The sequence below is a fragment of the Xenopus laevis genome, chromosome 5S (assembly GCF_017654675.1).
Source record: "Xenopus laevis strain J_2021 chromosome 5S, Xenopus_laevis_v10.1, whole genome shotgun sequence".
Lineage (NCBI taxonomy): Eukaryota > Metazoa > Chordata > Amphibia > Anura > Pipidae > Xenopus > Xenopus laevis.
The window spans coordinates 13,186,475-13,206,340 of record NC_054380.1 but is presented as its reverse complement, the minus strand read 5'-3'; the positions used below and the strand labels follow the sequence as shown (position 1 = coordinate 13,206,340).

Sequence of the window (19,866 nt, the reverse complement as noted above, 5' to 3'; positions counted from 1 at the left end):
TGCATTCTGTGTAAGAGTCTTCAAGGGAAATGCAATAAAAGGTGCAACCTTTGCTACTAGTCTAATCACTTATAGCAACAAATCAACAGGTAAGCATTTACTAGTCGCCTGGTTAAATGCAAACATATTGGTTACAGCACCTGGTCAAACTTGGTGCCTTATTTTACATAAAGGGATAAGTAACATAATACAAACCTTTCACTTATCCTCTCTGTCCATTTAATGTCACCCTGTGCATGAAGGGTGAACTATATGCCGCTATAATAGAAAATGCACTTAGAGGCCCATTTATCAAAGGTCTAATTTTGAATTCATGTGAATTTTTTTAATTGGAATATATTCACAATTCGACTGGGAGGTTATTTAAGAAAAAATTTGAATGTCTAATATTCGATGAAATGGTTCCGACTCGAAGATTCGAATCATAAAAAAACTCGAATGTCAGGAAGGCTATTAACATCTCCAAATGGCTCAACGGACCTCTGCCATTGACTTGTACATGAGGTTTACAAATATGGCAAATATGTGGCAAATATTCGAATTAGGACTGTTTCCACGGTCGAGGTGTGATAAATTTCACATTCAAATAAGAGGATTAAAATCAGAATGTGTCAATTTTGAAACTCCAAAATTCGAATTAGAATTTACCATTCAACCCTTGATAAATCTGCCCTAGAATGTCAGAACGAATACTTACTCTTTATCTCTTTCTTCAATCATAGGAGATCCAACAGGCAGTGAAAATATTCCATCAAAATGACACACTGGTTTCATCGCAACCCTTTAAAGGCCACCGCTCCAGTCTCTTTTAATTTCTATGGGGTTGCCTCCACCCAAGCAGCATCTAAAATATGCAGGTGAGACTGCCATAACTGCTCTGGTGCAAAGAATCACAAACAATTTTCAGCAATTTCAATAAATTACTAGAAATCCTGTTTTATTGTAAAGTACTAATATCTTTCTGTGGCCTCTCAAGCTCAATGTTGCTCAATGCTGTCCTTATGCTGTATCATAAGCCACGTCAATTTGTCTTTGTTTTTTATTGCCCCAAATGATTGTTAAAATCTGTACTGCACCCTTAATCATATAATGAGCTGATTTTCAGTAGTTTTGGGAAGTGGAGAAAATTGACCTTCTCTTGTGTTTGTACCACGTTCCATCAAGTTCCATTAAAAACCATCCAGCTTCATTAGTGTGTTGCTGAATGAACCATTTGTTCACCGCTATTGTTTTACTGGTCCCATACACCAACTCTAGTCTGTGATGAATGCCAAAAAGCCTACCGAAAACATACTTAGCAGGTTCACAGATTTCTAAACTATGGATAGATTAAATTCAGTTTGCTTTTCATGTCATGCAGTGATCTAAGGACCACAAGAGCACGTCTGCTGGAATTATTTACGGATGTAACGTGCAACCATGAGATGATGAAAAATGCTACAGATGCCTACTTCTCCCTGCTTCTGGGTAATTCTGCTCTCATAGAAAAGCTTGTTGTGGCTGAACATCCCATTATACACAGCAGCGCTAACGTTTGGAATTGTTTCAGGTTTTATTAATTCCTTGGATGGTGGGACGCAGGACAACAAGCTCCGCTATATCCAGAATTTTAAGTGGACAGACACACTGCAGGGGACCGCTCCCAGGTTTGTCCTTAATGCTGCCTAAATTCTCTATTTATTCTAAAACACTGGGAAGCACTTTTATCAAAGGTCAAATTTCGAATTCATGTGAGTTTTATTAAACTCTAATAAATATGAATATATTCGAAATTCAATTGGGTTATTTAATATAAAAATCAAATATCTAAAACGCACAAATTTTACCGACTTGAAAATTCGAATCGAATTCGAATTTAATTCAACTAAACTCGAATGTCAGGAAGGCTAGTAACATCTCCAATTGGTCCCTGGACCTCTTCCATCGACTTATACATGAACTCAGCAGGTTTTAGGTGACAAATAGCCGAATTTGAATTTTCAAAGGGCCAGAGTTTGATAAATCTCGAAATTCTAATTGAGTTTGGATAATTCACAATTCAAATGTGAGAGTTTTGACCATAAAAAAAATATTAAAATTTAAATTCAACTTTTCAATTCGACCCATAATAAATCTGCCCCCTAAATTCTGCAGATCAATATATGAATGCAACAAGCCGGTCTATTTGTTGTGTTTTATTCTATATCATATAAACCCCCTTGTATAAGTGAGGAGAATGAAGCCAAGCTACATTTACAATTAAAAAGGCTTCACAACTAGATTTAGTTATTATTATGTGTGACTTCAGTTATCTAGACTTTGACTTGGGTAATGGGGCTGCCAAGTCAGGAAAAGCTAGCGGGTTTGTAAATATGCTGAATGACAATTTTTTATTTCAGCTCATTCAAGAACCTATTCGGCTTTTCACAGGGTAAAACACAGAACAAAAATTGGATGTTTTTAAAATGCTGCTTAATAAATTAATTTCATGTCAGTATATTCCCCTTGTAAGCAAGGAGCATCGTTGCAAAACAAAACATTTGTAGTTTGATAGAAGTGTTGGTGTTGAGGTGGGTAAGAAAAGACTTGCTTTTAAAGGAGAAGGAAGGTCTTCTTCCACTTGGAGGTGCCAAATGTAAGGCACCCCCAAGTGATTGTATTTACTTACCTGAAACCCTGGGCCGGTGCTCCTATAAGCAGAAAACTGCACTGGCCCAGGGTTCTTCCAGCGAGCACCACAAAGTGATCCTCTTCTTCTTACTTCAAATTTCCCATGCAGATACATGCGCAGTACAACGAAATAGCTTTTTAGTTAAAGTCGACTTTTCACTCTACTGCGCATGCGCAGCCATGAGAAGGAAGAAGAAGCCGGAAGAATAAATAAATGAGCTGGAGAGAGTGCAGAGACCAAGTGCAACTAAACTGGTTAGAGGGAGGGAAGAGTTAAATTATGAGGGGAGACTATCAAGGTTGGGGTTGTTTTCTCTGGAAAAAAGGCACTTGCGAGGGGACATGATTACACTTTACAAGTACATTAGAGGACATTATAGACAAATAGCAGGGGATCTTTTTACCCATAAAGAGGATCACCGTACCAGAGGCCTCCCCTTTAGACTAGAAGAAAAGAACTTTCATTTGAAGCAACGTAGGGGGTTCTTCACAGTCAGGACAGTGAGGTTGGAGAATGTGCTGCCGGGTGATGTTGTGATGCTGATTCAGTTAATGCCTTTAAGAAGGGCTTGGATGATTTCTTGCACAATCAGAATATCCAAAAGTGATACTAAAATCTACAGTTAGTAATATATATATATATATATATAGTTTATGTGAGAGTATGGAGGGGTTGGTGTGGGTGTGTGTATGGATGCTGGGTTTTATTTGGAGGGGTTGAATGTGATGGACTTTGGTCTTTTTTCAACCTGATTTAACTATATATTTACCAAGGCTTTCTTTTGCAGCGCTCAGCAGGATGCAGTGTTTGAGCTGGCATCAATGGGATTTAACTTGGCCCTCTGGTATACAAAATATGCCTCAAGATTGGCTGGAAAGGAAGAGTAAGTCAATTCCAACGACCTTAAATGCTTTTATTACTTGTGAATCTGTAACCATTGCATGTTTTTATGAGTATTAGGCTTGAAGTTAATGTTAGGGTCACTTGGAGGGTGACAACTGAAGTTAGGGTGAATTACTTTATGCTGTGTCTGGGGTGCAATTATAGCTAGTACTGCTGCTGTTATGTAAAATGTGCCTACTACAGTTTGGGAAATACAACAGTTAAATAATAAACCCACCAGCAGACCCCACAAATGTCTTCCATTCTTGCATAGAGAATCTAGAATAATGAAGTTTGAAATATAAACATATATAGCATTGCAGGCTCCCTGCCTTCAAATCTCTGCCCTGGGCCTAGGAAATTACCTTAACTATTGCTGTGTAACCAATGGATGCATAAAGGTTCCAATAAAATGAATTAATAGATTATATACACACTAAGATGCTTTCAACCACATTTGACTAGCACCATCCCCTTTTGCTGGATCCTTAAAATGTATAATTTATTATTAGGCCCGGACTTGCAGCAAGGCCGCATAGGCCCGGGCCTAGGGCGGCAAAAAATAGGGGCGGCATGCCGCCCAGCCGCAGTATGGGGACGTTCGCGTCCCCGTTCATCTACACCAGCTGCGCCGGCGTTTCTTTGCCGGCGTGCTGGGAAGGCGGGTGCTAGGACCGCACGGCCGCCTGGTCGGACCGCGCGGCCGCCTGGTCGGACCGCGCGGCCGCCTGGTCGGACCGCGCGGCCTAGGGGCGGCCGGAGAAGAAATCCGGCGCTGTTTATTATCATATAGTTTGTCATAAGTGGTCCCACATGTTGTACTTATTATATAGCAGCCTTAAAGCAGTGCTTCACCCATAAGTTATTTTTTAGTATGTTATAGAATGGCCCATCTAAGCAGCATTCCAATTGGTCTTCATTATTTATTTTTGTTAGGTTTTTTTTTTTGTTAGTTATTTGCCTTCTTCCTCAGACTCTTTCCAGCTTTCAAATGGGGGTCAATGACCCCCATCTAAAGAGCAAATGCTCTGCAAGCTAGGAATGTATTGTTATTGGTACTTTTTATTATTCACCTTTCTGTTCAGGCCTCTCCTATTCATACTCCAGTCTTTTATTCAATTCAATGCATGGTTGCTAGGGCAATTTGGACCCTAGTAACCAGATTGCTGAGACTGCAAACTGGAGAGCTGCTGAATAAAAAGCCATAAATAATAAAAAAATGAAAACCAATTGCAAATTATCTCAGAATATCACTCTCTACATCATATTAAAAGTTAATTTAATGGCGAACAACCCCTTTAACTATGTTAAGATTTTTGGTTGTTTTTAATGAAATACTGTGACAGTGGTTTTCTCTGTTGTGTTGTACCATAACCATGATCTAATGACCTCTGCTATTCTGTGTCTGTTTATGTGATATTGTAGCATTACTGAAGAAGAAGCAAAAGAAGTTCATAGAAGTCTGAAAGTTGCAGCTGGAATATTCCAGCACTTAAAGGTAACAATCAGCATTTCCTTTGTATACATCCTAAATACATCTGGGCTCCTTACTTACTCCCTACGGTTTATATAGAAGTATTAAATAGCACACAAAAATGTGTGTGATCAATCAAACTCTTTAGAACATACTTGGTCTGTTTCCTAAAGTCATGAAGTGTGGTGGGAGTACATACCTCAAATGTATCATAAACTTGCTTCTATTGAGCAAGACTCCCATGTAAATATATTCCTCATTTGAGAGATCCGCTGGGTTCATGTGCTGGCCCCTGTCCCCCCTGTGAGATCCTATAAGCAAAGTCTGATTTACTAGCGTAGGTGCTAAACTGCACCAGTGCGACTATAGAAGCCAATCAGACCTTTACTGCTATTTTCTAACTTGTACAGGTATGGAATCCATTGTCCAGAAACCCGTTATCCAAAAATCTCCAAATTAAGGAGAGACCATCTCCCATAGACTCCATTACAGTGTCGGACTGGGACACCAGGGGCCCACCCAAAAACCTTAGACTAGGGGCCCACTCTCAGTACTATTATTCTTTCTCTCCTCGCTCAACCGCTATTCTCCAAGTCTCTTTTCTTTATATACTATAATACTATTATTATTTTATTATTAACATGTATTCATATAGCGCCAACATATTGCATAGCGCTGTCATCTATAATGTCTTTTTTTTCTCATAGAAATAAAGAATGTCCATGAAATAGGCCAAATATTTAGCAGCATGAGGGACTACTAACACCTGGGCCCACCTGGAGTTTTCCTGGTATCCCGGTGGGCCGGTCCGACACTGCTCCATTATAATCAAATAATCCAAATTTTTTTTTTTTTTTAATGATTTCCTTTTTCTCTCTACTAATAAAACAGTAACTTGTACTTGATCCAAATAAAGATTTAATTAATCCTTATTGGAAACAACAGTAATAGTAGTAGTAGTAGTAGTAGTAGTAGTAGTAGTAGTAGTAGTAGTAGTAGTAGTAGTAGTAGTAGTAGTAGTATAGTAGTAGTAGTAGTAGTAGTAGTAGTAGTAGTAGTAGTAGTAGTAGTAGTAGTAGTAGTAGTAGTAGTAGTAGTAGTAGTAGTAGTAGTAGTAGTAGTAGTAGTAGTAGTAGTAGTAGTAGTAGTAGTAGTAGTAGTAGTAGTAGTAGTAGTAGTAGTAGTAGTAGTAGTAGTAGTAGTAGTAGTAGTAGTAGTAGTAGTAGTAGTAGTAGTAGTAGTAGTAGTAGTAGTAGTAGTAGTAGTAGTAGTAGTAGTAGAGTAGTAGTAGTAGTAGTAGTAGTAGTAGTAGTAGTAGTAGTAGTAGTAGTAGTAGTAGTAGTAGTAGTAGTAGTAGTAGTAGTAGTAGTAGTAGTAGTAGTAGTAGTAGTAGTAGTAGTAGTAGTAGTAGTAGTAGTAGTAGTAGTAGTAGTAGTAGTAGTAGTAGTAGTAGTAGTAGTAGTAGTAGTAGTAGTAGTAGTAGTAGTAGTAGTAGTAGTAGTAGTAGTAGTAGTAGTAGTAGTAGTAGTAGTAGTAGTAGTAGTAGTAGTAGTAGTAGTAGTAGTAGTAGTAGTAGTAGTAGTAGTAGTAGTAGTAGTAGTAGTAGTAGTAGTAGTAGTAGTAGTAGTAGTAGTAGTAGTAGTAGTAGTAGTAGTAGTAGTAGTAGTAGTAGTAGTAGTAGTAGTAGTAGTAGTAGTAGTAGTAGTAGTAGTAGTAGTAGTAGTAGTAGTAGTAGTAGTAGTAGTAGTAGTAGTAGTAGTAGTAGTAGTAGTAGTAGTAGTAGTAGTAGTAGTAGTAGTAGTAGTAGTAGTAGTAGTAGTAGTAGTAGTAGTAGTAGTAGTAGTAGTAGTAGTAGTAGTAGTAGTAGTAGTAGTAGTAGTAGTAGTAGTAGTAGTAGTAGTAGTAGTAGTAGTAGTAGTAGTAGTAGTAGTAGTAGTAGTAGTAGTAGTAGTAGTAGTAGTAGTAGTAGTAGTAGTAGTAGTAGTAGTAGTAGTAGTAGTAGTAGTAGTAGTAGTAGTAGTAGTAGTAGTAGTAGTAGTAGTAGTAGTAGTAGTAGTAGTAGTAGTAGTAGTAGTAGTAGTAGTAGTAGTAGTAGTAGTAGTAGTAGTAGTAGTAGTAGTAGTAGTAGTAGTAGTAGTAGTAGTAGTAGTAGTAGTAGTAGTAGTAGTAGTAGTAGTAGTAGTAGTAGTAGTAGTAGTAGTAGTAGTAGTAGTAGTAGTAGTAGTAGTAGTAGTAGTAGTAGTAGTAGTAGTAGTAGTAGTAGTAGTAGTAGTAGTAGTAGTAGTAGTAGTAGTAGTAGTAGTAGTAGTAGTAGTAGTAGTAGTAGTAGTAGTAGTAGTAGTAGTAGTAGTAGTAGTAGTAGTAGTAGTAGTAGTAGTAGTAGTAGTAGTAGTAGTAGTAGTAGTAGTAGTAGTAGTAGTAGTAGTAGTAGTAGTAGTAGTAGTAGTAGTAGTAGTAGTAGTAGTAGTAGTAGTAGTAGTAGTAGTAGTAGTAGTAGTAGTAGTAGTAGTAGTAGTAGTAGTAGTAGTAGTAGTAGTAGTAGTAGTAGTAGTAGTAGTAGTAGTAGTAGTAGTAGTAGTAGTAGTAGTAGTAGTAGTAGTAGTAGTAGTAGTAGTAGTAGTAGTAGTAGTAGTAGTAGTAGTAGTAGTAGTAGTAGTAGTAGTAGTAGTAGTAGTAGTAGTAGTAGTAGTAGTAGTAGTAGTAGTAGTAGTAGTAGTAGTAGTAGTAGTAGTAGTAGTAGTAGTAGTAGTAGTAGTAGTAGTAGTAGTAGTAGTAGTAGTAGTAGTAGTAGTAGTAGTAGTAGTAGTAGTAGTAGTAGTAGTAGTAGTAGTAGTAGTAGTAGTAGTAGTAGTAGTAGTAGTAGTAGTAGTAGTAGTAGTAGTAGTAGTAGTAGTAGTAGTAGTAGTAGTAGTAGTAGTAGTAGTAGTAGTAGTAGTAGTAGTAGTAGTAGTAGTAGTAGTAGTAGTAGTAGTAGTAGTAGTAGTAGTAGTAGTAGTAGTAGTAGTAGTAGTAGTAGTAGTAGTAGTAGTAGTAGTAGTAGTAGTAGTAGTAGTAGTAGTAGTAGTAGTAGTAGTAGTAGTAGTAGTAGTAGTAGTAGTAGTAGTAGTAGTAGTAGTAGTAGTAGTAGTAGTAGTAGTAGTAGTAGTAGTAGTAGTAGTAGTAGTAGTAGTAGTAGTAGTAGTAGTAGTAGTAGTAGTAGTAGTAGTAGTAGTAGTAGTAGTAGTAGTAGTAGTAGTAGTAGTAGTAGTAGTAGTAGTAGTAGTAGTAGTAGTAGTAGTAGTAGTAGTAGTAGTAGTAGTAGTAGTAGTAGTAGTAGTAGTAGTAGTTTCTTGCAGACCACATAGTGAGACCTAGCACTTGGTTACGGACTCACCTGTGGTATAAACAATGGGCTCTGATGCTACGTAGGACAGAATAACTCTGTACTGGTTTACCCTGATGCCTGTATGACACATAGGAGGGTACAGCAATTTACACTATGGTCTTTTGTTTCAGGAAAGCCACATCCCAAAGCTCATCACTCCTGTGGAAAAAGGAAGAGATCTAGAGACCAGGGTAATAGATGCCTATACAGTTCAGTGCCAGGCAGAGGCTCAGGAAGGTAAGTGGTTGGTGATATGTGTCATTATCCATATAATCAGAGATCCATGCACTCACCCAAATGATCTTGAATACCTTAAAGCCCTAGAACCTGTAAGGAGGCAATTGGGGGAGTTTGGGAGATTGAAATTCGAAGTAAAAAAAACTTTGAATCGTAGTAGATCTAAGTAGTGCTACTTCAAATCGTACGATTCGAAGTAGGCCGAATTCGGGCCACTTCGACCCCAAAAAACTTTGAACTCCATACGATGTTTTTGAATTCGAAGTTTTTTATAAATTCGAGCTTTGCAGTAACATAACTAGAGGGGGGCGAGCCCTGGTGCGGGACACGGAGCCGGGCCCCCCGCCCCCTCCATAGGTGATTTTTGGCCCGCATTTCAGTGGCCCGCGAGCTGGGGGGCCCTGAGGGGGTGCGGGCCCTGGCCCGCTCGCACCCCCTGCTCCCCCGGTAGTTCCGCCACTGGACCTTTGATAAATATGCCCCTAATTGTTCAAATCCAGTTTGGTTAAAACAGAAGGCTATTGCAGAATACCAATCATCCAAAAACTGCATCCAGATAGGGCTGGCTCCCCAAGGAGGCCCAGAGCAGTGGTTTTAGTTGGGCTTAACCTGAACGTCAGTTAAGCATTGCCCACAAATCTTACCCTATTTCTTCACCTATGGAAGCCCAGCCTAAAAATCTTTTTGCAGCCCTAAATATGCTCGAAATGGAATGGCTTAAAGGGGTCGTTCATCTTCCAAACACTTTTTTCAGTTGAGTTGTTTTCAGATTGTTCACCATAAACAAAGACTTTTTTCATTTGCTTTCCATCTTATATATTTTTACAGCTTTTCCAAAATGTAAGCTTAAAGTTTAATGTTCCTGTCTCTAGTGTTTCAGTCTGGCAAATCAGTGATCCAGTGGTGGAATCTGAACTGATTTGCTACATTTATTTGCTACAATTAGTTAATCCATTTCTCAGCAGTATCTGTCAAATATAAGCAACTACTGTATCAATTCTAACAGCTGCCTTTAAAACCTTTACGTTAACTTTTATTATGTTATAGAATGGCCAATTCTAAGCACCTTCTCAATTGATCTTCATTTTTTAATTTTTTTATCGTTTTTAAATTATTTGCCTTCTATTTCTGACTCTTTCCAGCTTTCAAATGCTTTCTCCATTTAAAAAACAAATGCTCTGTAAGGCTACAAATGTATTATTCTTGCAACTTTTTATTACTCATCCTTCTATTAAGACCCTCCCACATTTATATTCCAGTCTCTTATTCAAATCAGTGCAAGGTTGCTAGGGTAATTTGGACCCTAGAAACAATATTTCTGAAATTGCAAAGTGGGGAGCTGCTGAATAAAAAGCTAAATAACTCAAAAACCACAAATAATCCCAAATAAAAACCAATCGCAAATTGTCCCAGAATATCACTCTCTACATCATACTAAAAGTTAGTTTAAAGGTGAACAACCCTTTAATGAGGGTTTCTGCTCAGTAGGGCCAAAGATAACAAATGTATCAACTAAATGTTGTTAGTTAGTGTAGTCGGCGACCCCCTCCCCCTCTCAGAGCTGCTTTAGAAGGTGAATAATGAAACTTTATACTTCAGTATTAGAAAAATGGTCACATATAGAAAATAGAAGTAATTGGGGAAAAAAGTCTTTATTGCTGGTGAACAATCTAAAACCAAGTGAATTGAAAAAAAAATGACGGTGAATGGCTCACACGGCAGTTTTTCACTATATCTGTAACCCTGTAATGAGCTACGATGGGCCCTGACACAATGTTTGATCTCAAAAGGAGTCTAGAACAAAAAAATGAATCACTGCACATGCTCTGTGCTGCTGTCACTTACTGAGCTTAGGGACCCACTCACAATATACAGTACACATAGAATAGAAATGTCACAATATAAGGCTGATTAGTAATTAATACACATAATTATTACATGGCAGCACAGAAACCAGTGCAATTAGCATCAGAATTTAATAATCAGCAAACCTGTAGCATCAGCTTATATTACAGACCAACCTCATTTTCTGCTGGATAATTAGTGACGAGCCCTAAGCTTAGCTTCTCAACAGCTTCTCAGAGCCCACTGAGCATGTGACTGTCACAGACACTTTCCAAGATGGGACCTGTTATCCAGAATGCTCTGGACCTGTTTTTTTTTCCATATAATGGATCTTTCTTTAATTTGGATCTTCATACCTTAAGTCTACTAGAAAATAATATAAACATTAAATAAACCCAATAGGCTTGTTTTGCTTGCAATAAGGATTAATTATATCTTAGTTTGGGTCAGGTCTGGACTGGGAGTCAAAATAGGCCCTGGCATTCCAAGTACACAGAGGCTCAAATCGTCCTCCACCAGCCCACTAAATAGTGACTTTCTATAGTACATTACAGCAGCCCTTCTGGCATTTGCCAGAACCCACAGATTGCCAGTCCGGGCCTGGTTTGGATCAAGTACAAGCTACTGTTTTATTATTACAGAGAAAAGGGAAATCATTTGAATGATTCAGATAAAATGGACTCTATGGGAGACAGCCATTCCATAATTTGGAGCTTTCTGGTTAATGGGTTTCCTGATAACGGATGCCATACCTGTACTGATGTAGGGATACTGATACTGAAATACTGGTGTGGGCTTTTTGCTTATGCCGTGCCTACCCAGGAAACCCACTGTGTTTTGTTTCTTTCTATTTCAAATAATCCTCTTCCATTGCATTTCTAGTGACCATCGCAAGAGCTATTGAGCTGAAGCACAACACTGGCCTGATAGCTGCCCTGGCTTATGAAACAGCTAATTACTATCAGAAAGTTGGTATGTATTAAATGGGTGCTCCTGCATTATAGCTGTAGTGCAATTTATTTAATAAATGGGTGCTCCTGCATTATAGCTGTAGTGCAATTTATTTAATAAATGGGTGCTCCTGCATTATAGCTGTCGTGCAATTTATGTATTAAATGGGTGCTCCTGCATTATAGCTGTAGTGCAATTTATGTATTAAATGGGTGCTCCTGCATTATAGCTGTAGTGCAATTTATGTATTAAATGGGTGCTCCTGCATTATAGCTGTAGTGCAATTTATGTATTAAATGGGTGCTCCTGCATTATAGCTGTAGTGCAATTTATGTATTAAATGGGTGCTCCTGCATTATAGTTGTCGTGCAATTTATGTATTAAATGGGTGCTCCTGCATTATAGCTGACGTGCAATTTATGTATTAAATGGGTGCGCCTGCATTATAGCTGTAGTGCAATTTATTTAATAAATGGGTGCTCCTGCCATTATAGCTGTAGTGCAATTGAACGTACTTTATGTTTAGGAAGGAACTATACTCACCCAAACATAATTAAGTGCTCTTGTCCCTATTTCATGTTTGTTTCAGATCACACACTCTCCTCTCTGGATCCAGTTTACATTGGCAAATGGAGGAGTTACACCCAGCTGAAGATGTGCTTTTATATGGCCTATGTAAGTTGTGTTTATCAGTGCAATGTTCTATGATTATCAGATTATTGAGCTAATAATGGGATCATCATCACTTTTTATATGCAGTTAATGCAGGTTATTTTCCGTAGCATATCAACCTTTGTTTCTTCCTTTCCAGTCATACTGCTACCATGGTCAGACTTTGTTATCCGCCGATAAATGTGGGGAAGCAATAAGGTCACTACAAGAGTCTGAGAAATGTGAGTAAGCCTTGTGGGTCGTCTAATAAATGTTGTTAAAGGGTAACTAAAAACATTTCTATTCCCAGGTGCAGCCCAGGCAAATTAATACATCTGCTTCTGCAGTTTAAAGGAGAACTAAACCCTAAAAATGAATAGGGATAAATATGTCATTTTATATACTGAACTTATTGCACGAGGCTAAAGTTTCAGCTTGTCAATAGCAGCAATGATCCAGAACTTCAAACTTGTCACAGGGGGTCACCATCTTGGAAAGTGTCTGTGACACTCACATGCTCAGTGGGCTCTGATTGGCTGTTGAGAAGCTAAGCTTAGGGGTCGTCACTAATTATCCAGCAGAAAATGAGCTTCCCCTGTAATATAAGCTAATGCTACAGGTTTGCTGATTATTAAATTCTGATGCTAATTGCACTGGTTTCTGTGCTGCCATGTAGTAATTATGTGTATTAATTACTAATCAGCCTTATATTGTGACATTTCTATTCTATGTGTACTGTATATTGTGAGTGGGTCCCTAAGCTCAGTAAGTGACAGCAGCACAGAGCATGTGCAGTGAATCAGCAGAAAAGAAGATGGGGAGCTACTGGGGCATCTTTGGAGACACAGATCTTTCCTGCTAAAGGGCTGTGGTTGCCTTGGGCTGGTACAGAAGCCCAAAACATAATGTACAACATTTCTAACCTACTTCTTTTGTTAGGCTTTAGTTCTCCTTTAAACAGTTGCTGGAGGATTATTGACATGAATCACATCCATGTACATTACGTATAGGGGCATATCTATTAACCTTGCAGACAAACATTTTAGATTTATTAGACTTGACCCCTACAAGTTAGAAAACAAAAACAGAGATCTGATTGGTTGCTATGGGCAACACCACCAGTTTGTTAATAAATATCCCCCAAAGTGTCATGCAACCTGTATCATGGATGTTTTTTCTTATTGGATGAATTAGCTTGGTGCAAATGGACCCAGTTTACATCATTTATTTAGTAAATATTCTGTTTTGGCCATGGAGCTATGTTTTTTCTGCATTTATATGTTTATTCTAGTGAGTGGGGAGTAGCTGTGATAACTCTTGGCAAAGTAATCTCATTGGAGGGCTAATAAGAAAGATATTGTCCTCTGCTGGACAGAAATAGTATTGTTTAAATGTGCAGCTGATCATTGTGTCCTGACATTAGACAAACAAGGTGTGACCAAGGAGAACTAGGCAATGTTTGTTGAGTGAGTTAGATTGCTATTCAGCAGGTAGATGAGTAATCCATTACAATGTAAAGTCTGGTCACTTTTATCAACTAGTCACTGCAATGCAGTAGCTACTTAGCATCTTGTACAGTGTGTGTAGCAATGGATGAAATTATAGCATAACCCTATTATTTGTGTTTAATTCTGGTGCAGTCTACGGGAAGGCCGAGGCTTTGTGCAAAGATTATGGTCAGACAAAGGGACCCGGCACCACAGCCAAACCATCAGGACACGTGTTCTTCCGAAAGCTGGGGACCTTAGTAAGGAACACACTGGAGAAGTGCCTGAGAGAGAATGGCTTTATGTAAGTATGATGGTTGGGCCTCTCCAGGTAGAACATTTTGTGCACTGCGCACACACTCATTCGCACTTACATAAGTATTCCCCAAGGGCAGGGGTCTCCCAACCTTTTTACCATAAATCACACTCAAATTTAAAACTGTTTGGGAGCCACACAGACTTGAAAAAATTCCTTGGGGATGACAAATAAGGTACAAGAGGGGGGTTGTGGGTGCACTCCTAAGGCCATATAAAAAAACATTTAAATACAATAATCCCCTGTCTAAAAAAAAAAGAAAAACAGGGTTTTTTGTTACAAAGTTATGATCATAAAATTGGTAAGCTGCCATACCACGTCAAGGTAAACCCCATACGGCGGTCCCTAACCTGTTTATCTGTGATCAAAATTTAAAACCTTGGTTTCAATCTGGACTAGATCCTCCCCCGCCACCTGCATATGCGGCTTTTAAAGGGGAGACTGCCCCTTTTAGTGAAAGAAAGACAGACACTTTTATGAATTTATCATTCAAACGACATAAAAATGGTGCAAAAACTAAATTTTAAACAACATTTTCTCCCGACATTTTAAAAATGGAGAAAAGCTCAGTGTAAAGCTCTTCCCCATGTGTCAGATCAATTCTAAGAAAACTTGCTCTGCTTTGGTTCAACGAATCTTCATTTCACACCTCTTGTAGGTGCCCCATTGGGGAATTATTATCATATTAATAGGGATCAGCATTTTATATTCAGGGCACAAGTTTGTGTCTAACCCTATAGGTGTAAAAGCCTCATTAACAAAACAAGTAAAACACTGATTAAACAAAATAAGTGTATTTAATACAATTTTATATGGTAAAAGTTTTTAACTCTCACTTGCATTATTTTACTAGTTTTAGCTTAATAAATGAGGCAATATTAGCAATTTGAGTGAAAATATTATCTAAAGGAAAAGTAAAGCCTCCCAACCATTTTTTCTAATATTAGCAGCAGACACTTGACCTAAGATAATGAAACATATTTCAGATACAAATCCCTATATTATGCAGAATAGCATTTTTTTGTATTTAGACTCTTATTTCTTGTTACAGAATTGGAATTACACAAACATGTAGGCAGATTTAGAAAGCCCAGGTTATCCTGAAAAATAAATATAAGTATAATTTTCCTACGTACAATAAACCCCCTCTCTAAAAAATTCCAATTTGATTGCTGACTGACAGGTGTAGTAAGAAAAATGTTGTTAAAATGACTTACAAAAGACAAAATCTGAAAAGTGTCTGTTTAATAGATATATTCACAAAAGTGGAAATAGAGGTTTGTGAATTTGGTGGGAAATGCGTCATTCTTATCTCCACTTTTATTTTGTCTCAATATCACATATATAAGTGGTTTCTTTTGAGACTTGAGAACGGGATTATTAGAACTTTAATTCGTAGCACTTTTTTCTTACTACAACGGAGCACGGTAGTGTATATCTGATTGTACATATCATTTGGTTCTGTTTTGCAGCTACTTCCAGAAGGTTCCCCCAGAGGCCCCGCAGCTGGAACTGAAGGCTAGTTATGGTCTGGTGGAGCCTGTGACTTTTGAATTCCCTGCAATGAGTTCCCAGTGGAGCCCAGAAACACACGCAGGGTTTGATCTCACTAAGCGGCCAAAGGACGATAGTGTAAGAGCCATCTCTAAACTTTATTCTCTCCAGGTTGGAAAAGAAGATTCTTCTGTGTGACCTAGGGTTGCCACCTTTACTGAAAAAAATTACTGGCCGGTGGGGGGCGGGCACAAAAAGGGGGAGGGTCACGATGCAAAAGTGGGCGGGTCACACAGCGTGCCGCGAAAGGGGGCGGAGCAACATCGTCCCGATGTCTGCAAACACTGCAAAAAAGGTAAGTTCTGCGTGAATTGGGGGCAGGCCGAGGGCTTTTTTTAAAGGGTATTACAAATTACCGGCAACTGCATTACCGGTAAATTTGTAATACCGGCCCTGGCCTTGGTAGGTCTTTTACCGGCTAGGCCGGTAAAATACCGGCCGGGTGGCAACCCTAGTGTGACCCTGTCAGGAAATAACTCTGCCTAAGAGCCATAGGACATATAGTGAATCCCTGCTCCAAAGGCGGGTATGCTTGGTATCGCTCCCCAACAGGTCCGGACTGAGAATTAAAATAGGCCCTGGCATTTCAGGTACACAGAGGACCAATCTGCTCACATAGAGGCCCAAACAGCCCCCACCAGCCCACTAAATACTGACTTTCTATGGGACCTCATAGCAGCTCCTCTGGCATTTGCCAGAACCCACAGGTTGCCAGTCCGGGCCTGCTTTCCAGGCCCGGACTGGTGAAAGCTTGGTGAAAGCTTGGAATTGAGGGTACAACTAATTCAGTAGATGCCCAATGACACAAACAACCCGCTGGCATTTTATATTCCATTAAAGCAGCTTGTCTGTCAAGGTAGATATTCTTATTGTGCTTCATATTTTCATTCAGTTATTCAGGACACTGCCATGTTACGGGGTCAGTAGCCATAGTGATACGTCTGCTTTTTACCCGTAAATGGCAACTGTCCTTAAATATAAAGCGTCAAATAATACTGAACCCCTGATCGGTTCTTTGGCCTGTAGGTAAGAACTGTATATGGTGAAATAGGAGCAAGCTGCAGGTCAGCCAGCAACTACTCCCATGAATTAAAGGAACAGTAACGTTAAAAAATTAAAGTGTTTTTAAGGAATCACTATATAATGTACTGGTGCCCTGCACTGGTAAAACTGGTGTGTTTGCTTCAGAAACACAACTATAGTTTATAAAAACAAGCCGCTGTGTAGCCATGGGGGCAGCCATTTAAGCACAGGATACACAGTAGATAACAGATAAGTACTACTATAGTTTATAGAAACTAGCTGTTGTGTAGCCATGGGGGCAGCCATTCAAGCACAGGATACACAGTAGATAACAGATAAGTACTACTATAGTTTATATAAACAAGCTGCTGTGTAGCCATGGGGGCAGCCATTCAAGCACAGGATACACAATAGACATCAGATAAGTTCTGAAGAATCCCATTGTATACTACAGAGCTTATCTGTTATCTGCTGTGTATCCTGTGCATTTTTTTCCATTTTCCAGCTTGAATGGCTGCCCACTTGGCTACACAGCAACTATAGGAGTACTTATCTGTTATCTACTGTGTATCCTGTGCTTGAATGGCTGCCCCCATGGCTACACAGCAGCTTGTTTATATAAACTATAGTAGTACTTATCTGTTATCTACTGTGTATCCTGTGCTTGAATGGTTGCCCCCATGGCTACACAGCAGCTTATTTATATAAACTATAGTAGTACTTATCTGTTATCTACTGTGTATCCTGTGCTTGAATGGCTGCCCACATGGCTACACAGCAGCTTGTTTATATAAACTATAGTAGTACTTATCTGTTATCTACTGTGTATCCTGTGCTTGAATGGCTGCCCCCATGGCTACACAGCAGCTTGTTTATATAAACTATAGTAGTACTTATCTGTTATCTACTGTGTATCCTGTGCTTGAATGGCTGCCCACATGGCTACACAGCAGCTTGTTTATATAAACTATAGTAGTACTTATCTGTTATCTACTGTGTATCCTGTGCTTGAATGGCTGCCCCCATGGCTACACAGCAGCTTGTTTATATAAACTATAGTAGTACTTATCTGTTATCTACTGTGTATCCTGTGCTTGAATGGCTGCCCCCATGGCTACACAGCAGCTTGTTTATATAAACTATAGTAGTACTTATCTGTTATCTACTGTGTATCCTGTGCTTGAATGGCTGCCCCCATGGCTACACAGCAGCTTGTTTATATAAACTATAGTAGTACTTATCTGTTATCTACTGTGTATCCTGTGCTTGAATGGCTGCCCACATGGCTACACAGCAGCTTGTTTATATAAACTATAGTAGTACTTATCTGTTATCTACTGTGTATCCTGTGCTTGAATGGCTGCCCCCATGGCTACACAGCAGCTTGTTTATATAAACTATAGTAGTACTTATCTGTTATCTACTGTGTATCCTGTGCTTGAATGGCTGCCCACATGGCTACAAAGCAGCTTGTTTATATAAACTATAGTAGTACTTATCTGTTATCTACTGTGTATCCTGTGCTTGAATGGCTGCCCCCATGGCTACACAGCAGCTTGTTTATATAAACTATAGTAGTACTTATCTGTTATCTACTGTGTATCCTGTGCTTGAATAGCTGCCCACATGGCTACAAAGCAGCTTGTTTATATAAACTATAGTAGTACTTATCTGTTATCTACTGTGTATCCTGTGCTTGAATGGCTGCCCCCATGGCTACACAGCAGCTTGTTTATATAAACTATATTAGTGTTTCTGAAGCAAACCCGTCCGTTTTACCAATACAGTACAACACTACATTATATTTCCATTACTTGCTGTTCCTTTTAGGCTTAGGGGCCATTCTGTTTTAGCCTATCATCATTGGCGTGACACCCCCAACACCATAACACTCGCTGGAGAGGCAGATATACAGATTGTGTATTTCCCCCACCACCACCAATAAACAATTACATTTTTGCTCTCCCCTCAGGCTAAAGCCAAGAAAGAAGAGGAGGTAAAGCCAATGAAGGAGCCGGATATAAAGCCACAGAAGGACAGTGGGTGTCAGATCTCCTGAATGAAACTGGTTCCTTCTCGGCCGGTTACCCACAACACTTCCTTCCACGGCAACACACTAACTACACAGTTTGCACTTCTCGCCGGTTTGCACAGGTTTAATACTGCTCCTTTAATTGGGCGGCCAGTTTAAAACAGGATCAATTTAGCAAAACGTGATACAATCCCACATGCAGATATGTACGTGGCTTCTTGGATTTAACCCCTGCCTTGCAGTTCACTGCTACTCATGACAACCAATGTTGCTGCTCTCCAAATATATACATATAGATATATACAGTATAGTAGTTTTATATAGGGTACCCCTCGAGGTGTGTTTCGTCTTAACATGTGACACGTTAAAAGAGAATATGATGCGATTAGGCCCCGTAACAAACACTTTCTATAACCTGTTCCTTTAATTTAACTGTGAATGACACATTCAAACAGAATGATTGGAAAGGAGACATATTGTTTAGGTAATTGATATGGGGTGTTCCTTATACAGAGCTGCGTGTCCCCAATATACCATGTGACACAGAATTGTACTTCATTTAAGCTGTTCCTCACATTGAGGTCTTCTACATTCAGTGGTTCTATTACATGCATTTACATGCAATATTTGGGTTGGCCGATTGCACAAGGAAAAGGCTGCTTCATATCTTGCAGATCCAATGAGAAGCCTTATGGAAGCTCACGCCTTGGTTTATTAAAGGGGAACTATCATGAAAATGAAAATGTAATATCCGCTTCAGCTCACTGAAATAATAAACTTTCTAAATATAATCAATTAAAAATGATGTACTGTTTCTGAAATAATGAATTTTATATTCACTATCCATCAGCATCTGTTTCTCTTCATTATGTCTTCATACAGCAGTTGGGTGTCAGATATTCATTGACAGTTAGATCCAATATATCTTATAGGGGGGCTCCTTTTGCCTAGAAGATGTATTAGAGCTCACTCTATTAAAATCACCAGACATCATGTCTCTCTACATGCAGGATTTGTGCAAAAGGCAGTTATTTTGTTAGATTTTGTTTGTACTGGAGTCAGTTATTTGAGTGAGATCTAATACATCTTCTAGGCAAAAGGAGCCCCCCTATAAGATACATTGGATCTAACTGTCAATGAATATCTGACACCCAACTGCTGCATGAAGAGAAAATGAAGAGAAACAGATGCTGAGAGAGGGATAGTGAACATAAACTTGATTATTTCAGAAGCGATGCAGAATGTTTAATTGATTGTATTTAGAAAGTTTCTTACTTCAGTATGACAAAGCTTATATTAAATTTTAATTTTCGCGATAGTTCCCCTTTAATGCCATAGCTTTACAACAATCCTAGTCTCTCAGAAACAAACTCCCGCCATTGTATTTGCTCCTTTTAAAT

The 19,866-nt window shown here is 38.9% G+C and overlaps 1 protein-coding gene across 2 annotated transcripts in view; it reads left to right on the top strand.

Moving 5' to 3' along the window:
- Positions 1–18,627, top strand: part of brox.S (BRO1 domain and CAAX motif containing S homeolog) — a 30,818-nt gene extending 12,191 nt beyond the window's left edge. For both annotated transcript variants that reach the window (XM_018264968.2, XM_018264967.2), the window contains exons 2-13: positions 723–857; positions 1,361–1,467; positions 1,550–1,646; positions 3,438–3,533; positions 4,958–5,030; positions 8,502–8,607; positions 11,335–11,424; positions 11,993–12,078; positions 12,215–12,296; positions 13,695–13,845; positions 15,330–15,489; positions 18,407–18,627. In XM_018264968.2, coding sequence (XP_018120457.1) covers positions 757–857; positions 1,361–1,467; positions 1,550–1,646; positions 3,438–3,533; positions 4,958–5,030; positions 8,502–8,607; positions 11,335–11,424; positions 11,993–12,078; positions 12,215–12,296; positions 13,695–13,845; positions 15,330–15,489; positions 18,407–18,493 — 1,236 coding nt within the window. In that variant the 5' untranslated portion in view covers positions 723–756 and the 3' untranslated portion in view covers positions 18,494–18,627. The remainder of the gene's footprint in view (positions 1–722; positions 858–1,360; positions 1,468–1,549; positions 1,647–3,437; positions 3,534–4,957; positions 5,031–8,501; positions 8,608–11,334; positions 11,425–11,992; positions 12,079–12,214; positions 12,297–13,694; positions 13,846–15,329; positions 15,490–18,406) is intronic.
- Positions 18,628–19,866: the final 1,239 nt, after the last annotated feature.